Source organism: Polistes fuscatus, unplaced genomic scaffold, assembly GCF_010416935.1.
Source record: "Polistes fuscatus isolate 324 unplaced genomic scaffold, CU_Pfus_HIC Scaffold10, whole genome shotgun sequence".
In the NCBI taxonomy this organism is placed as follows: Eukaryota; Metazoa; Arthropoda; class Insecta; order Hymenoptera; family Vespidae; genus Polistes; species Polistes fuscatus.
Genome location: NW_025112998.1, coordinates 5238119 through 5255336, shown reverse-complemented (window position 1 = coordinate 5255336; position 17218 = coordinate 5238119). Strand labels below are relative to the sequence as shown.

At 30.1% G+C, this 17218-nt stretch overlaps 1 protein-coding gene across 1 annotated transcript in view; it reads right to left on the bottom strand.

Moving 5' to 3' along the window:
• Nucleotides 1–11797: 11797 nt before the first annotated feature.
• LOC122525947 (zinc finger protein 205-like) overlaps nucleotides 11798–17218 on the bottom strand; it is a 61984-nt gene continuing 56563 nt past the window's right edge. Inside the window, exons 6-7 of the mRNA XM_043648989.1 lie at nucleotides 12097–12327; nucleotides 11798–11949 (exon numbers count right to left, since the gene is read on the bottom strand). Coding sequence (XP_043504924.1) covers nucleotides 11798–11949; nucleotides 12097–12327 — 383 coding nt within the window. The remainder of the gene's footprint in view (nucleotides 11950–12096; nucleotides 12328–17218) is intronic.

The following is a 17218-nucleotide window of genomic DNA, read 5'->3' as shown; positions in this document are numbered from 1 at the left end:
ATGAAATTAACAATGTTGGAATTAGTTTAATAAGGAATATCCTGATTGTAAAAATCAGAGGACCAAATGGCGTCCCGATGGGACGAATTACGGTAGGGTAGATTAACGATTAGCAATTAACTCTGAGAATATCCTGTAGTTGAATGTCCGATATACTGGAGGAAGGCCTCACGCCCATTTTCCTGCTTCCTCCCCTTCAGCCGATTTCCGTTCCGTCGGAAACATCATATGGCGTATTAATTGGATCGGTACCGGACCAACCAAGGGAGATTCATCTTTGATAGACACCTATGATACATGCTAAACCATTATCTTCGGTGATCCATGGATGATCGTACGAACTAACTCATACTACTAAAATAATACAATAAATATTATTTATTCTATAAATTTGTTCGTTGTTTTTAACAAATTTTACTCAATAGCATTTTATGTAATAACAATTTAACATAATATTTTATATAATGGCATTGTACGATGAAACACCTCGTTGTGTTCAGAATTATTACTTTTAATTAACTCACATTTTTTCTTGTTTTCAAAATATTTCAAATTTCAATTACGATTTTACGAATATTATGACAGACATTAAATCGTGTTTCTATCATTGATTTTGATCCAACCGATTTATTTTCTCCTTTTCAAAATCATCCAAATTTGTATCATTTTTTGTTTCACGAATATTTGATAAACAAATTCACTCTTGTTTTGTTATTTGCTATGATACTGAGGTTTGTTAACGCGTGCCATGTGGCAAACAGAATTTCACACCTAAGGGGGATCCAATCGATTTTCCACAGTTCGATCGAAAGGAGAGGAGAGAATTACGAGGGTCGATACTCTTACAACAATATATTGTATCTTCGAAAGATTACTTTTATTGTTTTGAGTTCTATTTGATCGTACCGTGTTTTTCTAATTTAATTTTTATCTAACAAAATAAAAATTCAATAAGAACATAAACTGTAAAGGATGAAATGTATACAGCAACGGTTGTTAATCATTTTCAATCAAAGATAAAAGATTTCATTGACCTAATCTAATTATCATATGTAATTATATATACTAACTAATGTGCTTGTATTAATTGACTGTTTTTTCGAATAATGTTTAATCGTAGTTTTATAAGTGATCTTTTGGAAGAGACCGTGAGTATAACCTTCTTCGAAAGTTCCCACACACGTGATACGCGTCAAATATATGCGAAGGATAATAAAAAGTATGCAGGAAACGTACAAATGTTCTTTCTAAGCTTTAGATACACGTCCAATCAAGCGATATACGGGCCAGGTGGTATCAACGAAACCGCCATATTATATATCTCATCGAACGAAATTTAATATTTTTCTCTATTTGATTTACATACGTCCAGACATTGGGAAAAAAAAGGAACAGAAAAATTCGAAAAGAAAAAAAAAAGAAATCAACAAATAAAAACAAATATTACCTAATCGATTTCTACCTTTATAAGTAGAAAACTCAAGTTAAAATATGTACCAACATAAGTCTTACAAAACCGCAATACTTTCTATCTCATTTTCCTCCCATTCGATTTACATACAGGCATATATTGAAAAAAAAAAAAAAAGAAAAACAAGATAAAAATAAAACAATATTACCGTATCAATGCTTACCTTTTTCAATATCAACGCTAATCGAAATACTGAGCATCATCATCAAGAGCCATAATATTTTTTATTTCTTGAAAAATAAAATTACGTTTTTAGCAATTTTATTTGCAATTCGATTTACGTAGACGCATGCACGAAAACAAGGAACAAAATTACAGACGATTATTATTAACGTTTGAAAAAATAATCTATATAATGTTACTAACAAATGAACGTGAAAAAATAAATCATACTCGAGATCTTAAAAATCTTGTATTTCTCGTAGTGTGTTTCACGGTCATAGACACCCGCACACATTTAGAAACAAGAGAATCAAAGGGACTCATCCCTACTGAAATCATTTTTTGGGGGCCAGCACACGCGTAGGTACACGTGACCCATGGGAATAATAAAAAAGATGATGCTAGTAGCGTGGATCAGTGACCTCGTGTCTCTTCTCAAAGCCGGCAGCAAAGTGTCTCGTCATTTTGACAAGATCGAAACAACTTGAGAGAGAAAGAGAGAAAGAAAGAACCTTTGATGTCGACTTTAGAACGGATGATACGTTAAAGGATCACTTCAATTCGAACCATGTCGAATCGCAATTTTGTAGGATTAATACTAATCGAGTAGGATATATAAGCACATGGTTGAGTTTGAAATTAACACTTAACGTATCACCGTCACTTTCAGATTTTTATTTGGTATTTCAATTCTATCTTACAAATTGGTTAAACGTTATTGCTTTTTTTCTTTTTGTTCTGTTTTTTTTTCATTTAACACACAAATATTGTTTCAATTATTATTTATAGGAAATATTTTTATGATATCTTATCGATCGGTTTAGTGTTAACAAGGATATTATTTGGATAAAAGATTTTTATCAAATGTTCCGATATTTGTCATTCTTATAAACATTTTTTCAAATTCTATTTTACCAGCTGATGCATTTTTACATTCACTGAAACTGACAAAAAACATTAATTAATCATAAGAGATGTATAATTATTAATATAAAAACTACGTTGAAAATCATTAAAAGAAAATTCACGAGCATCGAGAAACAATCGATCATTGTAAGACACGTAAAAAGGATTTTTGTGTAAGTTGAGAGTGACGTTTTTTTTTCTTTTTGTTTCTCTTTTTTACCAGCCGGTAAGCTTTTCACAGGGAAATGAAGACGATTGCCGCGATCAATTTCGTAAAATCGAGCAGGTGATGAACGATCGTTTTGAAGGGTTCTCGAGCAAGCATTCACGACGAAGGGTCGATGAATCCATCGATAAAGAGATCTTACCAACAGTTAGCCGAAGAAAACCCATCTATATATATATATAAATATATTCGTGCAGGTCATGAATTTATATCATGAATTAGTATATATATATATATATATATATATATATTATATTAGTATATATTAGTATAAAATATATACTAATATAGTAAAATATATACTTATATTAGTATAAAATATATATATATATATATATTTTATATTTTATTTTTCTTTTATTTATTTCATTTCTATATGTTCTCAATATGTTCTTTATTTAAAGGGATATACTTATTATTCGAATGGAATAACATACTCATAAATATATACGCTCTTCCCTTAATATTAGTTTTTACACGCTATCCTAATTTACACCGTCATTATTATTATATTAAATATAAAAAAAAAATAAAAAAAAATATATATATATATATTATATTTTTATTATTTTTATTATTTTTTTTTTATTTATATTATTATTTTATATATATATAAATATATAAAATATAATATAATAATAAAAATATATTTTTCTTTTTCTTTTCTCTTTTAATTAAGCTATTTAAAAAAAATATATATATATTATTTTTTTATATAAATTTTTTCATTTTTCTTTTCTACCGACACGAGGAAAACTTTATTTAAGCGATTGTCATACTCAGCGTAAATTGAGAAACGGGTTATACCTATATTCATAAATAATTATATACATATATACGTAAAAAAAAAAGAAAAAAAATACAGAACATACGTGCAGCATGTATGTTCAGAATTGAGAACGTTCGGAAGGAACGTTGGCAATATGACAGAAATCAGCTCGAAAATAGTAAACGTATAACGTATCCTTATCTTGCCGCATAGCAATGCATTAATAAAAGTTAGACAGAGAGAGAAAGAAATAGCATATGGTATATCTTCGCGAAAGCCGAACTGCAACGTCTGCGATGCAAGCAACGTCTGCGATGCAACAGATGGTGCGTTGTGTGGTGTTTGCGTGGCTCGGCTTGCTTCGGTTCGGCTCGTGTTGCACCCCCGCCTCTTTTACAACAACTATACACATAGACACACTCACAGCAACACGCATACAATTTCATACACATTGTTCGTGCCCAACTCTAATCCGCCTGGACTCGTGCCACGTATATTTCACGGTGCGTAAGTAGAAGAAAAATAAGAAGAAGAAGAAGAAGAAGAAGAAGAAGATGGTAAAGGTAAAGGTAAAAAAAAGAAAAAGGTGAAAAAAGAAGGAAAGAAAATAAATAAAGGAAAGAAGAAAAAAAAATATCGGACTCGAGCCAGCGGGCGGACGGGCGTGCACAGCACCCGGTAGTAATTTGCGGTGGTGCGTGCGCGCGAGATTTGCAAGAATATTACACCCTTTTCTTCGGCGGGTCCTATCAGCCGCACCGACACCGCCCTTTCATTATTCTGTTCAACGACTTCCGCATTGTCGCGGATATCTACGAGCACCTGTCATCGACTAGATCATTTCTTCAATTGATTTTTCTCTTTGATTTATCCTAACACATTTTACAAGTTTTACTTTTATCTTCCTTATTTTAATTACAATGATATACAATTATTTTAGCAAATGATTTAAATAGTAAACTGTCATAATAATCGAATGATTGTTAAACGGATTACAAATTATATTTAGTTTATACGATATGATATAAAGTAATTTAGAAAAAAATACAATGAAATACTATTACAGTACTATAATACTATTAAGTATTAATATACTATTTTAAGTACTATAATACTATTAAATATTAATACTATTAAGTATTATTTTATTTGACAGTAAAATAAAATAATTTAGAAAAAGAAAATAAAAGATAGAACTATTACTTTAAGTACTATAATACTATTAAATATTAATACTATTAAGTATTATTTTATTTGACAGTAAAATAAAATAATTTAGAAAAAGAAGATAAAAGATAGAACTATTACGGTAGTGTGCAATAAATAGAATTTCGATTATAATTATATGAATCAGTAATTTAAATCACTAAATCACTTACTATCTTGTAATTTTGTAATGTTTAAGGAAATACATTCATTTCTTGTTTCTATTACGTTATGAGAGATAAATATTAATTCGTTTAAACGTATAATTTAATATATAAATATTTATGTATTCTTTTTCCTTGCAGATGTTTTGAAATTCTTAATGATTATTAATTTATTATATCATACTTTGTGCAATTGAGTGTTCTCATACATCATTGAGCCTATCTAATTTAAATAGTTACAAGAAAGTTAAGAGCATTCAACTCGGCTAGAAATATACATATACATATACACTATACATCAGAGTATGTTGGAACGATCTAAGGGTGCACCTGCAAGAGCCTGCATGTAATTAAACGTATCATTTAAAACGATCCTACTACGGATCACTATTCCGATATAATATTTATTTACGTTAGATGGCTTGCTAACAAATTCAAATACCCAAATAAAAAAATATAATACAAGATACAAAAACTCTCGTGAGTATATATAAGAAAATTGATATTTGTAATATCATTTAATATCTAATAAAGTGACTTTATTGACTATAATAATACATAATTTATATTAATGCTACACATGTAAGTTGGTTTTTTTTTTAAATATTCAATATTAATATTTTCTCATATTTTTCTCTCTTTGAAAATGATTGCAATATTTTTAATTAGTTCCTTTCATAAGCTTCGTAAATTTTCGATAGGGTTGAAATATGATGATCAAAATGATGTTAATAATAATTTTGCGTAATTAAAATTATTTTCCAATAAAATTTATTCTTATTTTTAGGATCATTTTCTCTTGAATAGTATCTTCTTGAGATAATATTATGAAAGATGTTAAATTCTAAATTATATTTCAATGTAAATTACTTGATGGTAAAACGCACGTGTTGAAAACCAGTAGAATTACGTTACTTTTTTCTATTACCGATCTATAGAACTACAAGTGCAGGTGGATTTTAACCGTTAAACACGTTAACACGATCTAAAACGAAGACGTTAACTATGGTACTTTAGAGTATTAATCCTCTTCCAAGTAAAGGGGGTAGCGTTTCTCACGCACGTGTGTTTCCAAAGTGAAGAAAAATGGTTCGAACTTTTCGAGTTAGAGTTCCTCTCTTCTTGCACCTGCGAATCCCACGCTTTTAAAGAATCTCTAAAGCAACTTCCGCTTTAAAAGTAACATTATTATCATACGAAACGAGAATAAAATACGTTTTCTTGTAATTAGATGCAAGAGAAAGATGTTTAAGTTTTTATCTAATTTACTTCTATTGATTATTTTATTCGAAGAACGATTAGTTTTAATAAATAAACTTCAAGTAAAGGTATATTTTTTAACTATTTCACGAAGAAGAGATTTTAATTATTCAACGTACGAAAAATGTGCTTAAAAACATACATTACCTAATCTTAGTAGACATTCTATAGAATGTCCGGATTCTGTACATTGACCGTAACATATATACTCACTTACCAAATTAGAAATTCCACACGGCATTTACCGTTTCTTAAATGCGTCTGGTTTACGTCCCATTTACCCATTTATATTACATTCTTCTTTTTACAATCAGCCCCAATTTGGGATCAATTACACCAATCGCCGTTTATGGTTATCAAAATCTCGAATACGAACCGCTACTGGGAAGAGATTACGTGTGTTCTTAAATAAAATATACAATCTTCGAAATAAACTGTTATATACTTCTTTAATACGTTCTATAAAAAAAAAAAAAAAAAAAAAAATTAAAAAAAAATTGTGAAAGTATACTACTTTCTTTTGCATGTTAATTTGAAGATTTCAAAAATCATTTCAAATGTACGTATTATGTATTGAGATCAGTTAAGAAATTTAATTTATATTTTAACGCAAAAGTAAAACAAATTGTATTTCGTATTTTCAAATCCAACAGTCTCGCTCTAATTTTTTAACGATTAGTTTTGTTCCACGTATACTGATAGTTCATTATTTTTATAAATTTTACATATTTTAAGTCACTCAAGCACAATTTACTCAACCCATTATGATAATAATAATAAAAATGAGTAATAGGTATAAGTATAATAGAAATAGGAGAAACGTTATAAGAAAAACATTTTATTCAATCAATATCTTCTTTGATAGCAATAATAAACATATTTTTGGTTTATCAACTAATGCAAATTTAATCATTCGTACTTGCACTTATTCTTTCTCCTCGCATATCGCTAAATTTACTTATCTACCATCTATTATCTTTTCCTCTCTCTTTTTTATCTTTTTTTTTTCTCCCCCATACTTTTTTCATTCTCTTAACATACATACGCGTGCATGCATTCGCATATTCTAGATTCGATAAAACGATAGGTATACTTAATTATCTATTGGTTTGATTTTTTTTTCCTTATATAATAATATCATCTTACAAAGTAAACTATACAATTATATTCGCAACTAACTAACATTGACATTGTATTATCAAATTCGCGTATCGAATTGTCGTTAAAATAAAACACACAAAAAAAAACAAATAATAATGAACTTTTCTGAGAAAAGAAAAAAGAAGAGAAATTTCGTAGCAACGATGATGATACCGTATAAATAAAACTATTATCATAAATTCGTTCATACAACAAGCATGCACTAACACACATACGCGCACGAGTAAATAATTCTTAATTAATAAACTAATTAATTATACTAGCGCTTAAGAAGGACCTAAGGCTTTGATTTTTGTTTCGGGTTTTTAAAATGTTTCAAATTTCTTCTCATCGTCAATTTCTTTTTTTATACATCTTCCTTTGTCTATTATTGAATTTATAAAAACCCGAAGATTACCAATCAGCCGGGTCCATTTTAATTCTATCTTTGGTCCTCTAGCCGCTATGATTCTTTTTTTTTCTTACACATCGAATTTCAATATGTGAAACTTTTCGCATCAATTTCTTGTTCTCTAGTTTTTTTTTCTTTTTTAACTTTTTTATGTATATATATATATATATTTTACAATCGATCACATAGAATGTACATATATAAATTTATTTATATATATATATATATTTACGTATAGTAGAGCATAGATTATCCAATTGTTAATTATTTTAAAACTGATTATTCGAATATAGAATAAGTTACGTATAAATGTACGTACTTTAGATATATGTAACAATATTTATATTATAAGCCATATATCTTAGCAGCTTTAAATGCCTAATTAATTTTAAAAATTATTTTTTTAATCTATTCGAAACAGTAGCGTATATACCCCAACGAACATATGTAATTTATTTCTGTCAAACAATTTGTGTATATATTTGTTTAAATAAATCATTAAATGCAATTTAAAAATTTATATAATTAATAATATCATTCTTTTAAACAAGATTATTATATTAAATTTGTCTTCGAAATTAATTTCGTATAATCTACGCTCTACTTTCGTTGAAAAAAAAAAAAACACAATTGAAAATTATTTATAGAAAATAATAATATAAATTTTCGAGTGTGTACACCATTCACATTTAGATACATTGCATAGATGCGTATTTTATATTGAAAAATGTGGATACAAGAAGAAAATAAATTATATACGACGCGTAAATAATTCTATTTATATATTGTTAATTTTAAATTCGCGTATTTTTTTCTTTTTTCTTTTTTTTTTTTCTTTCATAATTGTGCGCATCGATCGTATAAAGTACATTTTGTTTTACGCTTATATATTCCTATAATATTTTATGTACCATTTTTATTTATTTTTTCTTACTTTTTCTTTTTGGAGAGGGGAGGTTTCTTTCTTTTCTATATTTTTTTTTTCTTTATACATTCTCGGTTCTATAAAATCGAACGTACGAAAATTCTTCTTTCCATTTTCTATATTTCGGCATATTATTAATTTTATCACTTATTCTAAATGAGTCGACAAATTTCTTCTGAATAGTTGCATAATTTCTTTCGTACTTTTTTTTTTTCAACAGAATTTTTACGTTAATAAACACAGAAAAATAAAAAAAGAAGAGGAAGAGGAAGAAGAAGAAGAAGAAAGTATGGTAGAAACGACGATGCGATTTGATGATATTATTCGAAGAAAAAAATTTAACTATTTATCGATAGAAAAAAAAAAAAATTTCTCTCCTAACTTTACGACTTTGGCTTTGATAGACTATGACAGGTAATAGATTAAGAGCGTTCTACGTTAAGTAAATATTAATGATTAATTTTGCATTAATCAATTACAAAATATACTGATATTATAACAGTGATCGAGAAATAAGAGAAGAAAATTATTCTAATGAAAGAAATGTTTTGTAAGAAAATATCTAAAACATCGGGAAACAAATATTTCTAAACTAAGTGTTTCTTTTAATTTGTCCGAATTGTTTTTCTTTTTCCTTTTTGCAAAAATGAAAAATACCTATAATAAGATAAAAACCATAACAATAAAAAATAATATTTATAATTTTGTTGATATCGTAAAACGTTCTATTTGGAAATATCCATGCGTCTAAAAGTAGATTAATTATTTATAAATAATTAATAGCAAATAAATAATTCTGTTATACGTGTGATGGGGGGGGGGCAACAGGATAATATCCACATTTACGCATTTATATCATCGGATATACGTACCTAATTTATATCGAATATATAACGGATAAGAAAATCAGTAAAATTTAATAAAAAGTGTTTGTAATAATTATTCAAAATTTCATTAATATGTGTCGAATATACATTGGACCTTCTTGATGCCATATTCAAGATATGTATCATACTTGAATAATAAATTTTCGTTTAAGAGCATCATTTTTTATATGTATATTAGCACGCGCATTCATACACACATATACACACACACACACACATACAAATTCATCAACAAAACGATTGGACGGTTCATGATATTTTATAATCCATGATTAATAATTAATCATCAATAATGTTTATCGAATATAATTTTTGTTTATACAAATATTCTATATAAATTTGTATTCTATTCAAACCTTCTCTCTCTATATTATATATATATATATGCATAATATTTCGATAAATATTTTTTAAAAGACGACAAACACAAATTATCGTCGGTGACAGTTAGATGCGTAAAAATTTGATTAACTAACCTAAGCCGAGATTCGAATATAGGAAAAAAACACCGCGATTATCGGTAACAACAGTATTTTTTTCTTTTTTTTTTTTCTTTTTTTTCTTTCTTTCCTAGTTGACACACCTCTTACTTATATTTATCGTTCAAACATCGTCACTCACGAGTAAAAAGACAAATCTAACATTCCGATTTAATAGAGAGTAAGATATTTTTGTTTCGTCGTTAAAGCTTTACCATTTTCAAAAGAATTTGACTCTGTACACATTAATGTAAATACAATAATTCATAATAATAACATCGTCTAATATATATCTAATAATATAAATTTGTTGTCATTTACCGATAGATACGAATTAAGTTAAACTAAGTGCAACATTTAAGCTTTTTTTTCGTTATTGTATGCAAAAATTAAGTTCAAAAGAGAAAGAGAGAGAAATAGAGAGAGAGAGAGAGAGACAAACAAAGCTCATTTTTTACAATCGCGTGTGTTAGTTTCATTCGATGAGTTTGCGTTGATAGAGCAGACCAACGCAAGCACAAAAAAAAAACCAAAAAAACAAACTGAAAAACGCGAATAGTAGTACACACGTGATACGTGGACGCCATATTGAAAATCAAACGCAGTGTCTCAAAGAATAACACAATATTCGCGTGTTATTTCGAACTTGATCTAACCGTTCATATGTCCAGTTACACACGCGAATCTGCTTTTATGATTTCATTGTCGGCCTTTTTTCGCGATAATATATATTCCTACATACGTAAATACTTAAAACTTCTTTCCTTCCTTTCTTTTCACATTTTACGTTTGTATTTATTACATAATTGTGACGTACGAAATAGAAAAGGGCTCGATTGGAAGGAATATTTATATTGGGACAAGATATGAAAACAATCAACGTTAATGCGTCAATCGATACGAAACAAGTGTTGGAAAAAACAAATGATTCATCAACTATGCTTTTTAATATACTGACACTTTTCTAATTTAAGTTTGCTTTGTTTTTTCTTCTTTACTTTCTTTTTCGAATTATTAATTCATACATCACGTTAAAGAAATATATTTTTTTCTTTTTCATTCATGGAGAAGGTCATTCAAATATATAAATTATATGTTTAATTAAATATATATATATATATCTCTCTCTCTACTAATTTGTTATTAAGAAATAGTTAATAAATTTGATATAAGACTTTACTCACCTACATTGGAAATATTACAAAATCTATCTCCGCCATCGAAGCATCTAAAACATCTTCGTAATATGTATGTGTGTATATCCTAATTGTACACAATAATGAATGGACGAATGAATGAACATTTTTTTTCCTTTAAATAATTATTAGATATATGCAAAAATTGTAATCCCGTTTTGTTTGTTTTAATTACTTGACATTTTTGTCAAATTGTTTGTTAATTTACGAATGTTTCCGTAATAGATAAATGCGAAAGAAACTACGCGACGACGTAATAAATAAAATAAAATTACGAATACAAAAAAAAAACAACAAGAAAAAAGAATTAAACGAGATTAAAATAATTGCATACACGTAATATAACCAATAGTATTAATATCTCTTTTTTAGCAAGTAGCAATTGATCGTGAACTATTTACAAGGCAAAGATTGTTAAGGTGTGAGAGTAACAGTAGTAATAGTAATAGTAATAGTAATAGTGGTAGTAGTAAATAAGTAAAGAAGTGTAGGGTTTCGAATTTAGAGGGAAACGCTTGGCATGCGTTCGGTGATCCCATGGAATCGTTGTGTACACCTGCAAGAATAAGGAAAGGGCTCTGGGTGAGACGAATCTCAGCTGCTGTTGCTGCTACCCGGAACCGGTATCGTTCTGTACGGGGCTGTGTTACTGCTGCTGCTGCTGTTGCTGCTGCTGCTGCTGATGCCGTTGGCAGTGGTACCGGAGTGTACCTGTGCTGGTGGTAGTTGTTGTTGTTGTTGTACCACTCCTTGTGACGTTGTTTGTGGTAGTGGTAGTGGTAATGGTGGTGATGGTTGTTGCTGTGGTGGTGGTTGTAATGGTTGTGGTGGTGGTGGTGCTGGTGGTGATGGCGTGCACCGAACTTGGCCGGTGTTGTTTCGTTGAACCGCACTTTGTTCACCGACACCAGACGATGCAACCTGAAGCGAACGATAATCTAACGCCGGCGCTGCTGGGTGTTGACCTTCCCTATGCCTTCTAAGATCGACCTTCCTTTGAAATGCCTTGTCACATAGACCACATTGGAACGGCTTGTAACCCGTGTGCTTGCGCATATGAGTTATCAGATTGCTACTCTGCGAAAATGCCTTACCGCACACCACGCATTTGTGTGGTTTCTCACCTAAAACATATATTTAATGATGTCGTTAGAATTTATCTCAATACAATGGGTCAGTATTATTATTAGGACACTAGAGAAAAAAGGGACAAGAAATTATTCCTATATTATATTTCAATTATTTATTACAAAAATTAATTGTTCTTTTTATCTTTCAATAAATTAAGTTAATTTATCTTATAAAAATGTTACAAATAATATAAATAGAGACAAATAATTATTATACTAATCAAGAAAATTTGTAAATAGATATAATTTTATGGGTCTATTTTTATACTCTTAATTTGATGTTAACATTTATTGGTATCACGATGTGTTATTTTTCTTTTTTTTCAATGACTAATCTAAAAGATTATCTTGAAAGGGAATCGCACGATTGGGAATCGGAATTGCATAGTTTATATCATGCGCATCGGTTGCCGATCATAAATTCGATTATCAACAGAAAAGACGGGATATGGTTTGGAATAATGAAGCAAGGTTAATCAAACGCAGCTGTATCAACTAATAAATCGTACGGTTGGACGCGTTTCGATGGCGCAACTCATAAGATGTTGCTTTGCGTCAATACGATGAGTAAAAAATGATAATTTGTTTAAAATGATCTTGCCGAGAAACGACGACGGTTTTTCCCTCGATATCGGCGGTATCGATACAGAAATCGAAAGATTCCATTGTAGATGAGTAAAGTACAACGACCCGCCGATTATTATCTACGTGTTGATTCACTTTCAAAACTCAAATTCGATTTATATTTTTACTTTCTTCTTTCTTTCTTTTTTTCAATTCGAATAAGGTGCAACGATACGTGAACGGAATACTTGAGTGGGTATCAATGCGGATAAATTGAAAGAACATAATTACGTATCGCATAATAATCTTGCAGTACGAGCCCACGGTAAAAACGTAATTTCATTATTTCCATTTCAATAACAAAACACGGACATCATTTTATTTTGCGGCACGAAATTACTGATTAAACTTGAAATCACGATTATTTCGTATTTTCGTTCGAATCTTTTTCTTTTTTTCTTTTTTTTTTTTTCTTTTCTTAACACGAATATAAATTCATACAACGTTATGCACGCGTTTTTAAAAAAACAATATTTACATTTCTACTTAATATAACATCGAATCAAAAATTGTTCTTTAAACATCGTTGTACAAATAATCAAAAAATCATTTTGATTGATATCCTAGAAATAAATTTAAATGAATCGTCCGATAATTTTAGCTTTATAAAAAAGAATTTATTTTTGATTTGACCAAAAAAAAAAAAAGAATCGCGTAACATTTGTCGGTGCGTTCTTGAAGAAAATTAGGATGCACCTCGCTAAAAAAAAAAAACAAAACTAAACAAAGAAACCTTCGCGTACGAATAATAAACATCGATGACAATATTATCCGAAAGATAGAAATCGAGGAATTCCTTTGGGAAACAACAAGGCTATTTCGAGTTCGGTCGATGTAATTTGATGAAAAGGAAGAAGAAAAAAGAGAAAACGAAATACAATAGACAGAGACAACCCTATCGTACTCTTCTAAGTTCATACATAAAAAATAGAAAGGAACGATCGAGTGATCGCATAAGCCAATAGCTTGGTCTTTTTCTCTATATACATATACATATATACATTGAAAGTATTCCTACGAACATCGATAGCCAGGAAGGAACAAGTCGACAAAACACAATAAACGATAGGATGATATTAAAAAGTATACTTTTCTAGCTACTAGGTTACTCGCAATCATTTTTACGAATCTTGACGCACATCCACGTATAAAATACTTGCCACTACTAACTATAACATATATATATATATATATGTATACGTATGTAAAAATAAAAATGAAAACTTACGAGACGCGGACTCGTCGCATAAGTTAATGACAATAAAACTGAGAGAGAAAGAGGAAGACAGAAAGGAAGAAATAAAGAAAGATAGAAAGAAAGAAATAAAGAAGAGGGTCGAACAGAGACAACTCGCAAAGCCTTTTTCTAAAAGTCCTTCGGTCGGACGTCTAACGTCGATCGTGGGGTTGCGATAATAAAGGTAAACAGCTGTTCCTCCGTTACGTCGCCATCGAAATTCCGAGCAAACAATTTTGCGATTATAAAGCGACGATAAAAACGCGTGTATCCTCGGAGTTGGAAAAGGACATTGGCGGTGTTTTCTGTGCTTGTGTGTGTATATATATATGTGTGTGTTACACCGTCCTCGAAAGGCGTCGCCGTTAAGATTCTATCGAAAAGGAATTAATTTTCTCACCACACTTCAGGTTGCCCTCAACATCCACCATCACTAAACACTCTACCACTAAACCCTACCGCAAAGAACCCCCCACCCTATCCCCGACAACGTTAACACTACGTACCGATAGTTGGAAAGTGCTTGCTTGCACTTTTAGTACAATTTTTATCACACTTACGTTTAAGAAGAGAGAGAGAGAGAGAAAGTAAGAGAAAGACAATAGAAATGTATTTAGATAGAGTGTATTTACGCCCACGCGTAAGCATCTTTTTATAATGTATATATATGTGTGTATGTATACGTGTTGGATAGATATGATAGAATACACTTTCTTCGATATCAAGCATACCTATTATATGTACAACAATACTCATACACACATAGATGGGAAGTAAATTTTTCCTGGTAAATTGGCCGAAGTTACGTGCCGTATAACGAGCGATATCGGCGAATAATATTCTCTGGAGAACGGCAGACCCTTGCTCGGGGAGTGAAAAGTATACTAAAACGTTAGCTAGAGGTATATATATATGTAATATACTATTACAACCGAGCCGTTATAAGACACACACAAGAGAGAAAATAAACTTATAAACTATCTGAGTGTGTACACTTAGAGGTGACGTGCTCGTTGTATTTCACGATTGTCTGTTACGATAAGTTACTTGTTTCTGATATCAAGACGATTCTCGATTTTTGTCATAAATTTCAACCTTTCCTTCGGTCATCGTTCCGTTTCGTTTTACACATAAGGGAATTTTTTTATCAACTAATTTATTTCCTTCTGCACCCCCCCCCCATTTATCTTTCGTCTATCGTGTCGTCTAATATCTTTTTTCATTTATTGTCGTTATTCGTTTGAACGTAAAAACATTGATAAAAGGTTTATTTTATGATCAAAAATGTATATGAAAGAATATTTGTTTGAAAAATTTGTAAATTTATATTCGAATGTCACAATTATATATAGGGACACGTTTATTGGTAAATTTGATATCTAATAAAAAATCGGTATAAAAATATAATATAAAATATATCAAATAAATAATAAAATAAATTATTTCCCCCCTAAATGTGTGTGTGCGTTTAGGGAATAATATAACTGTATATGAAAGAATATTTGTTTGAAAAATTTGTAAATTTATATTCAAATGTCACAATTATATATAGGGACACGTTTATTGGTAAATCTGATATCTAATAAAAAATCGGTATAAAAATATAATATAAAATATATCAAATAAATAATAACATAAATTATTTCCCCCCTAAATGTGTGTGTGTGTGTGTGTTTAGGGGTTCAGTGGCAGTGTTACAATTAGCAGAACACGTTTATTGGATATTCTTCTAATTGGATCGAGTGAGAAATCGATATCAGTTATATTATAAATTCTTTCTCATCTGAATCTATCTATTTAGTTTATCTACCGTCTCTCTTTTTTAATTCAGCGTATCGGCGATCATCGCATTATCGGATATACCATTACAATTATTATCTTTCACATGACAGAAGAAAGAATGGTAGAGTCCACGAGGACTATTGAATATTGTTGTCGCACTGTTCCGCCACTTCGTTCCTGTCATCGCTCCTATCTACTCACTTGCGCGAAGAAAAATACAATTATAGTAATTGCCGTCTAGGATTCGATCACCATAACTTTGTTGAGTCAAGGCAAAAGAAATGAAGGAAGGAAGAAAGAACGAACGAACGAACGAACGAAAGAGAGAAAAAAGAAAAAAAGAAAAAAAAAGAATGAAATAAAAAAAAAAAAGGAAACGATAAAAGAGACAAATAGTATATAAATTGAACGAACTACCTTTGCTCTCTTTCTCATCCGTACGAGCAGCGTCATAACGGTACTTTTTAGAGAAATAGACGAGCTTTTTTTTCCTGTTTTTTATTTTTTTTTTTTATAGAAATAAGAACGAGCTTTCCCCGAGATAAATTGATGGTAGTAAAAAAAAGAAAAGACTTTAGCACGTGTTTTTTTTGCGATCGATTTTTACGAGGAGAAATAAGCTAGTAAATATAATCAAAGTAAGTAATGTAAGTAAGTTGAAAAGATTTCTCTAGAATATCGTTTTTAATTTGAAATCAAAAGATTGTTCAAAAACGTACGATTGATATAAATAATATCTATCGAAAACAATGACAGAGAGAGAAGAAAAAGAAATTTCGACAAAAATTTGAATAAAAATCACGTAGGAAGATAAATCAGTAGAACAGGTCCAGGTGAAGAAGATTATCTATCGAATCCGTGTCAGTGACCGAGCCTTGCTCATACACAAACACACATACATAAATAAAAAATATATATATATATATTTATATATATTTACGAACGAGAAGCAGCATATCGATCCATGCCGACTCTCATTACCAGCCCCTTACCGACCGACTTAAATATTTACCGACCGAAGCGTTCACTTGGTGGCCGATTTTAATGATAGGAGAGGTAGAATCGTATCTGCGACAAGCAACGAGTATGCTTGTGTTAGTCAGTGCCTGTTCGAGTAATACGCGGCCGCGAATACTCGCGAGTTCGCGCCTATCATTCGGAGCATGCAAGTTAGAAAGAGAAAATGAGAGAGAGAGAGAGAGAGAGAGAACAGGTTGGGATGACCGTTGGGGGTGGGTGGGT